The sequence below is a fragment of the Rhinolophus hipposideros genome, assembly GCF_964194185.1.
Source record: "Rhinolophus hipposideros genome assembly, chromosome: 8".
NCBI classification, from domain to species: domain Eukaryota; kingdom Metazoa; phylum Chordata; class Mammalia; order Chiroptera; family Rhinolophidae; genus Rhinolophus; species Rhinolophus hipposideros.
Window position 1 is genome coordinate 95,109,440 of NC_138054.1, and position 7,773 is coordinate 95,117,212.

Genomic DNA, 7,773 nt, shown 5'->3' on the forward strand with positions numbered 1-7,773 from the left:
CCTGCACGGTGCCCGCCCCAGCCGCGCGGCCAGGGACCGGGGTCGCGCCTCCATCGCCCCGCCTTCTCTCCCGAGACCCTCCCTCCAGGGACCTGCAGGCCGCGGCCCCGCAAGGGTTAAGGGGGCGGGGCGAGGAGAGGCCCCGCCCCCGCCGCCACCGCGCCGGGTCGGAACGCGCTCCGGGCGCGGAGGCGAGTCGGAGCCGGCGGCGGCGGAGGGCGCGGCGCGGCGGGCGAGCGCGGGGAGCCGCGGCGCGGCCCGCGTGACCCTCCGCCCGCGCCCGTGCGCCCGCGAGCCCGCGCCCCGCCACGCCCGGCCGAGCCGCAGGATGCGCGCCCCGCCGCTGCTGCTGCTGCTGGCCGCCTGCGCGCCGCCGCCCTGCGCCGCGGCTGCCCCGACGCCGCCGGGCTGGGAGCCGGCAGCCGACGCGCCCTGGTGCCCCTACAAGGTGCTGCCCGAGGGCCCCGAGGCGGGCGGCGGGCGCCTGTGCTTCCGCAGCCCCGCGCGCGGCTTCCGCTGCCAGGCGCCCGGCTGCGCGGTGCACGCCTCGGCCGGCCACCTGCTGCGCGCCAGCGTCCTGCGCAACCGCAGCGTGCTGCTGCAGTGGCGCCTGCCGCCGGCCGAGGCGCGCCGCGTGCGCGCCTTCGCGCTCAACTGCTCGTGGCGCGGCGCCTACACGCGCTTCCCGTGCGAGCGCGTGCTGCTGGGCGCCTCCTGCCGCGACTACCTGCTGCCCGACGTGCACGACGGCGTGCGCTACCGCCTGTGCCTGCAGCCGCTGCCGCTGCGCGCCGATCCCGCCGCCCCGGAGTCCTCCGGGCCCACCGAGTGCGTGGAGTTCGCCGCTGAGCCTGCCGGCATGCGGGAGATCGTGGTGGCCATGACGGCGGTAGGCGGCTCCATCTGCGTCATGCTCGTGGTCATCTGCCTGCTGGTGGCCTACATCACCGAGAATCTCATGCACCCGGCCTTCGGGCGTCCGGGCCTGCGCAGGCAGCCCTGAAGCTGGAGGCGGCCGGTCACCGGGGCTCTGTCTGCGGACAGGTGTGCGGGAGGCCCCAGGCCCCCCTCCCCTGCCCGCTCTCCCCTCCTCGCTCCTGCTCCTTCCTTAGAATCTTCACGCAGGGCCCGCTGGAGATGGACAGCGTACTGGCGGCTGGCGGCAGGGCCTTGGAGTCATCGCACTACCCTTCAAGCCGGGCCTCCACCTCCCAGAATCCAGCTCAGGACTGGCCTTTGGACCTGGGCAGGGGTGCCAGCCGAATCCAGGGCTCTTCCTGCTCTCCAGAGGCCTTTATAGAGGCCGCCAGGACATAGAGCCCCTTCTAGCAAGAGCCATCGGCGAAGCACCCCGGGGTCATCACCCTGCACCTCCAGCCTGTGCCAAGTTGGAAGCCCAGGCAGGCTCTCGTCATTGCTTGGTCACTGTGCGCTTTGCTAGCTTGAGGCCCCCTTGGAGCTTGTCCTCTCCCCACCCGTCCCAGTGGGCTTAGGTTAGCTTCGTGCCTTAGTATATCGGGCCCACTGCAGGTGCCAGCAACCTGTCCGTTGCTGTCCAAGGGGGTCTGTGGCCCTGAGACTGGCCAGAGCCCCCTGGAATCCCCTTCAAGCTTTGCAGGAGTGACAGTAGGCAGCGACCTGTGATGTGTCTCGACGTGGGTGTCTGACAAGTTGGGAGTCGTGTTGTAGTACAGGCAGAGCCTGGTGTCCAGCTGCCCCAGGGGTGAGTGTCGTCTGACCTTGGGGGAAGCTGGCGGTTCTCCAGGCCCCCCCTTACTTTGGGTGTGCTGTCTCTGTTGAGGGCTTTTCACGGCAAGTGGGGGCAGGGGGCTGGGAAGAGGGAGCCTGGTCTGAAAGGGCAGTGTTGGGTCCAGAGGGCAGCACAGATGCCAGCCTTGCCCAGGTGGACCTTCCACTGTGGTCTCCATTCCAAGCCTCAACCACAGCATGAAGGACAGCACCCCTCCCCGCTCCCTGTGCAGGGGGCCAGGAGCCAGGATCTGCCAGTGATGCTGCCCAGCACCCATTGTGGACTGAGCTTGGCCTTGTCTCTCCCCAGGCAGACCTAAGTACCCCTGGCCAAGGTTGCTTCCTGCGCTGACCGCCTGGTGATGCCCAGCGCCGAGAGGGGTGGGGCCTGCCAGCTCCCCTGAGCTCCTGACTGACCACCCTGGACCCAGCTATCTGGAGTCACTGTGGCTAACCCCTCCCACCCTCACCCCAGCAACTCCAGGCCCTTGCTGGTATCCCCCGCAGCGTCTGCTCCCTACCTCTGTCTGCTCTGCGCGCCCTGGTGTGACGCTGGTCAGGCGTGAGCCTGGTGTCAGTGTCTCAATGTCCATCGTTCTTAGACTACAACCACCGTCTGTGTGCTTATTTGGGAGGTGGGAGCGAGGGGTGCCACTGGGGGAGGGCACAGGGGTGGGCCCCTTCCTCTCCAGCTCCCCCAGCGTCCTCGAGTGAGCATTAGCCTGGACCATTTGTGCGGTCAGGTGGGGCCAGCCCCCGTGGGTGCACAGGAACCCTGCCCTTGCAGTCTGTGGCAGAGAGGTGAGGTGTCCTGGTACTGGGCTGCCCGTCCTTAGACCTTGGGAAAGCATCTTCTGGGCTTGCTGTGTGTGGGTGGGGGGTGGGGGGAGGATGTCACCTGCTGCAGTTAGAAATAGCACCGTCTCACTGGTGAACCACTTGAGCGGTGACAAGCAGCAATTAGGCTGCTCCATGCAGTGCTAGAGCTGGGGTTGGGGGGACAGGGTAACAGTAGGGCTCCTGTGTGTGTCTGGTACTAGATCACCACCCACCCTCCCGATGGGCCTTCCCCCACCAAGCTGTCCTTGAGATTCTGGAGCCGGGGGTGACCCTGACAGCAAAAACAGAAGGTGGGGGCAGGCTCTGGAGTGACTCACCCTCTGCAGGGAGGGGGAGGGGTGCTGCCATGCGTCTGGACAGCTGGGGCCGGAGTGGGAGGGGTTCTCCTTCCAGCAGCCAGATGGGATGCCATCTGCCTGGGGCCCTGTGCCTTGCTGCCACCCCAGGCCACGTGTGAAGGGCACTCAGGTGTCTCCCACAGGATGCAAGTGGGAGCCCCTGGTAGCCCCCATCTGAGGCTCCCTGCTCTGCCCTCTAGCTGCAGGGCACAGCTGGGTTCCAGAGCTGGGGCCAGCTTGAGGGTTCCTGAGGCCTGCCCTCCTGCCACCTGACTTGGGAGCCAGTTATGGGCCAGAGGCACAGGCCCATCCTGTCAGCCCACAGAGAGAGAGGCTGGTCAGCACTGACCCACAGCCTCCAGAGAAGCCTTTTCAGGGCTCTGTGTCAGGGGTTCCTCGGGGGCCCAGAGTCCAGCGTGTGAGCCTGGCCTGGGAACAGGCCTACACCTGCTGTCCAGCACTTCTACTTGTGAGCTCCAGTCTCCCTGACAAACTGCTCCTCTTGCATGTCCCCACCATCCTTCCAGGGCACGGGACACACAGGCTCCTCCCCCAGCCCCTCCCGGTAGGGACTGCACCTGTCCAGCCTCCCTGCCCCCTTCTCCCTGATGGAGGCCTCTGCTCTTCTGGTGGCCACGCCCACTTGGGACTGCACTGTGGTGACCTGCCACTCTCCTCTAACACTTCAAGGACTTCCCTGTGTCCTGGAAGGGTGCAGAGGCCTCGTTAGGAGTGGAGGGCTGAAGACACTGAAGTTAGCCATTTTGTGATGCAGACTAGAGGTAACTGCTCTGGTTCCGAGACACGGAAGGTGCCTGGGTTGTCATCCTGGCCCCGTTTCCTCCGCCATCACATTAACAGGACCTAATGCACCGGTCTGCCGCGAAGCTTACCTGAGATCAGCAGGTAGGTGAATAAACCTACAGCCCATGTCACAGTGTGAAGTACCCCCCAGCCCAGTATCCCAGGACCTCATCCCCAGCCTGGCCTTGCTTGAGCTCCAGACGTGGGGCCCTCCTTGAAATGCCCACTACAAAGGCTTCTGTGTGCAAAACGGAGCTCTGGACTCCTGCTCCCCCCAAACCTGACCCATAGCACATACTCCTCACCAACAGCATGCCCCACAGTCACTGTGACCCGGGCCAAGTGCCCCCATGTGACCGCCTCTGGGCCCCAGCAGTGATCCCAGGGTACAGGATACAGACCAGCCTGCCCCTCCCCAGACCCCATAGCTGCTTGGGCAGGGCTCTGGGCCCACTGGGTGGCCATTCAAGTCTCAAAGGAGACCTCGCACTCCCAGGGGCTGCTAAGCTGGGAGTGGGAGGGGTGTGGGGACAAGAAGGGCAGCAGGCAGAACCCAGGGCAAACGGAACATTTCTCAGTGCAGCTGGGGTGGAGCTGGCATTTCCCTCGTGCTCTGAAGATTGGGGGTCAGGGCTGTTGGTTTGGTCTTCAGGGACAGCTGGGGAACTGCTGGGGACCCTGGTCTGGACTTCAGCCTGAGTGTAGAGGGAGTACGGGCACCCAGAGCCACCCCGGCCTTACCACCTCTCTGGGACTGGGTGTGTGCCCTCAGTGAGCATTGGCAGACGGGGAGTGGTGGCCCCATTCTAGGGAGGGGGTCAGGCCCCACTTTCTGAAGGTGGGGTGTGCGAGACCCACCCACATGGTCCTCACTCCCAGGTTTTCCTCCTTCAGAAATCTGTTCTAAATTGTGTCAGCAGTCTTAAAATCCTCATTATTTTCCAATCATCTCAGTAAAAATTTCCCCCATTTCTGATGCACGTTGTTCTTTCGTCAATTTTACCATTTTTCTAGCTTCATTTAGCTTGTGATGAAATACCAGTTCAAGGATCTTGTCTGCTTTCTGGGCACGTCTTTCTGGTGTGCCTTCTTTATCTGTAGGGATGTTACGATTTCTAATTCCCTTTTTTTCTGATGCTGAATCCGAGGGGTTCGATCCCTAGTCTGTTCTGTGGGTCAAAACGCAGACCAGTCCTGGGGCTCTCGGGAGCCCTCTAACTCCGGGCTCTGCTGTGTGCAGCGTTGCTCCAAGGCCTCGGTATCTGGAACCTGTGACCCACTCCCACCTGAGTGTCCCGGTGCCAGCACTTCTCCCTGCGCCAGTTCCATCCCCACCCCCCGCTCGGAGCCCCCCTGCATCCGTCTCGTTTTTTCCATTGATCTCCCTGCTGTTCATCTTCTGGTGTTTGTCTTCACTGGACACCATGTCTTTGAGATTTATCCGTGTTGCCATGTTCATCGTTTCTGTCCCTTGCACAGGATTCCCAGTGTGTCCTCCACCACATGCACTTGTCCTCACCCCTCACCACAGGGAAGAGCACTCGGGCTGCAGTATTGTCACAGTGTTTCCATGGAGATCCTCCTCCTCCTCCTCAGGGACCGTGTGGTATTTGTCTCGGTGAGGGAGTCAGCTTCTCCACTATTGTCCGCTTGTTCTTAATGAGAGCAGTTAGTGCTCCCGCCAGCTGTGCCCATGGGTTTTCTTTCCTGATTTCTCATGAAGATTGTGTCTCATTCAGTTCTCTAGCTCACCCATCCATTGGCAGTGTAGCAGAAAGCCGGTTTTATCTGAATTTGCTTTCTTCTGGCTACAGAGAGGATGGACATCACTTACTAGGCTTATCGGCCATTTTCGTTACCCATGTGCACAGCTTATTCCTACTCTTGCTACAGTTTCCCAAGGCTGTGGCTTTCCTCTTCATTTTCAAGACTCCTAAAGATAGTCTAGACCAGCAGGACTGTCTGGAATTGTGGGAATGTCCTTTATCTATGCTGTTAGTTTACTCAGGCTGCGGTCACAAATTACCACAAAGCAAGGGGCTTAAAACAACAGGATTGTGCTAACGGTCGGCGGTCGGCGGGGCGGTTCCTTCTGGAGGCTCCACAGGAAAGTGTTTCACACCTCTCTCCAGCTTCCGGTGCTGCTGACCATCCTTGGGTTCCTGGCGTGTGGACCCATCAGTCCAGTCTCCAAAGAGGCGTGTCACATGGCCTTGTCCTCTCTGTCTCCTCTGTGTCCGAATGTCCTTTCTCTTATGAAGACACCACTCACTGGTTCTGGGCCCACTCTATCCCATTACGACCTCATCTTAATTTGATCACGTCTGCGGAGACCCTTTATCCAAATAGGGTCACCTTCACTGGTGCTGGGAGGTGGGGCAGGCGTTTGTAGTCTTTGGGTGAACACAATGCAATCCAGTGGACATTCGTCATTGTGGGTTCTGAGGACTTGAAACAGGGCTGGGGTGACTGAGAAAGATTCTACATTTTAACATCAGTAGCCACAGGTGTGTGGGGTGCTGCGTTGAACAGCACAGCTCTGGACACGTGCCTCCGACGTCTCAGATGCTGCAAATATTTTCTCTGGTGCCGTTACCATTGTCAACAGTGTCCTTTGTTGAAAAGAAACCCTTGCTTTTGATGACATCAGACCTATTATTTTTTCTGTATGTTGCATCGTTTTGGTGTGAAGTGATCCCTACACACCCAAAGAATACAAAAATATTTCCCTACATCTTTTTATTGGCGCTTTGATTTTACCTTTGATATTTGTATCTCTGATCTATCTAGAGGTCATCTTTGTATATGGTGTCAGGTAGGGATCCAGCTTTTATGTCCTTACACTGAACCAACTCTCCCAACCCAGTCTGCACAAACAATCCATCCGTTTCCAGCACGTGGCTACGACTGCTCAAGCTTACTGCCTGGTTTTCAGGATGTGGAGCGGGGGTGGGGGGACTCAGGCAAAGCCCAGGGGTCTCCCTGAGTTGACTGGATGAGTGTGGGCAGCTAGGGAGATAGCTTAAGTGCACAGGGCAGAAGAGTGAGGACACACAGATCTGTAGCTTAAAATCTTAGCGGTCTTACTTCCAGGTGGCTCATCTACGGTACGACCAGGCTTACTGGCCGAATTAATCAAATTTAATTCGGCCAATGGAAGTTCCAATGGAGTTCCATTCCATCCTGGGCCTTTGAACTAGATGGGAAAGGGCTCAGTTCAGCCTTTAGTAAACACAGAGGTAAAGGCTACCTCAGCAGAGTCAGCATCTGAGAGAAGGCCAGAAATTTCCTTAAAGACAGTCTGAAGCTGTCTTTGTGATAGTTGTGGGCAGATGTATCACATTTTTGTGAGCAAGTCTGAATTGTGTAGTAATCAACAGCCTTTGGAAAGGGAACCATAATTGCTCAGTGGAGACCTCCAGCAGGTTTTCTAGCATCTTGCCAAAAATCAGGTTTGTTTTCACTGTGTCGCTTTCAGGATGTTCCCATCAGGCCAATCTCCTCCAGGTCGGAGCCCACCTTCATCGATCAGCGTAAGAACTGGCTGACATAAAGCAGAAAGCCAGGCATGTAGGTCTGAGTAACTGTGTGCCACTCCTCAGCAATCTGCAGGTTCTCAGTCACCTATGGAATTGTCTGACTGTGGCTCACACTTCAGCTTTAATCCAGGGGACACATGAAACTTGGGGTCTAATAGGATGTCCTGAGGACATAACTCTAAAGGGACAGGTACTGATTGGTTCAGAGGAGGGCATGAGAGAAGGCTCAGAGGGGCCAGAAGCTGGAGTGGAAGTCAGCCTGTTGGGGAGGGGGTGCCTGAGGCCAGGGAGTGAGTGTGTGTGTGTGTGCGCGCGCGTGCGCGCGCGCACCTGGGGGAGGGGGGTTGAGCCAGCACCAGTGGAGAGGAGCATGAGGGTTCTGTGGCCGTCCTGTCTCCTTTAACAAATCGTTAGCCTCAGTTAATCCTAAAACTTTGTTTTGCAAAGAGGCAACTTCAGGTCCCTGGTAACATGTGGAAGCCTCAAAATATCATTCAAAATAG

At 59.1% G+C, this 7,773-nt stretch overlaps 1 protein-coding gene across 4 annotated transcripts; it reads left to right on the plus strand.

Moving 5' to 3' along the window:
- The first annotated feature begins 293 nt into the window (after nucleotides 1–293).
- Nucleotides 294–7,255, plus strand: FNDC10 (fibronectin type III domain containing 10). 4 transcript variants are annotated; one of them, XM_081057113.1, is made up of 4 exons: nucleotides 294–1,723; nucleotides 2,064–2,879; nucleotides 3,128–3,833; nucleotides 7,210–7,255. In XM_081057113.1, the coding sequence occupies exon 1, from the start codon at nucleotides 329–331 to the stop codon at nucleotides 1,001–1,003; it is 675 nt and encodes a 224-aa protein (XP_080913239.1). In that variant the 5' UTR covers nucleotides 294–328; the 3' UTR covers nucleotides 1,004–1,723; nucleotides 2,064–2,879; nucleotides 3,128–3,833; nucleotides 7,210–7,255. The 4 variants fall into 4 exon arrangements, with proteins under 4 accessions (XP_080913239.1, XP_080913237.1, XP_080913238.1 ...); XM_081057111.1 differs by lacking the exon at nucleotides 7,210–7,255 and adding an exon at nucleotides 5,864–6,443; XM_081057112.1 differs by lacking the exon at nucleotides 7,210–7,255 and adding an exon at nucleotides 5,864–6,441 and having other exon boundaries at nucleotides 3,703–3,833.
- The last annotated feature ends 518 nt before the right edge of the window (nucleotides 7,256–7,773 follow it).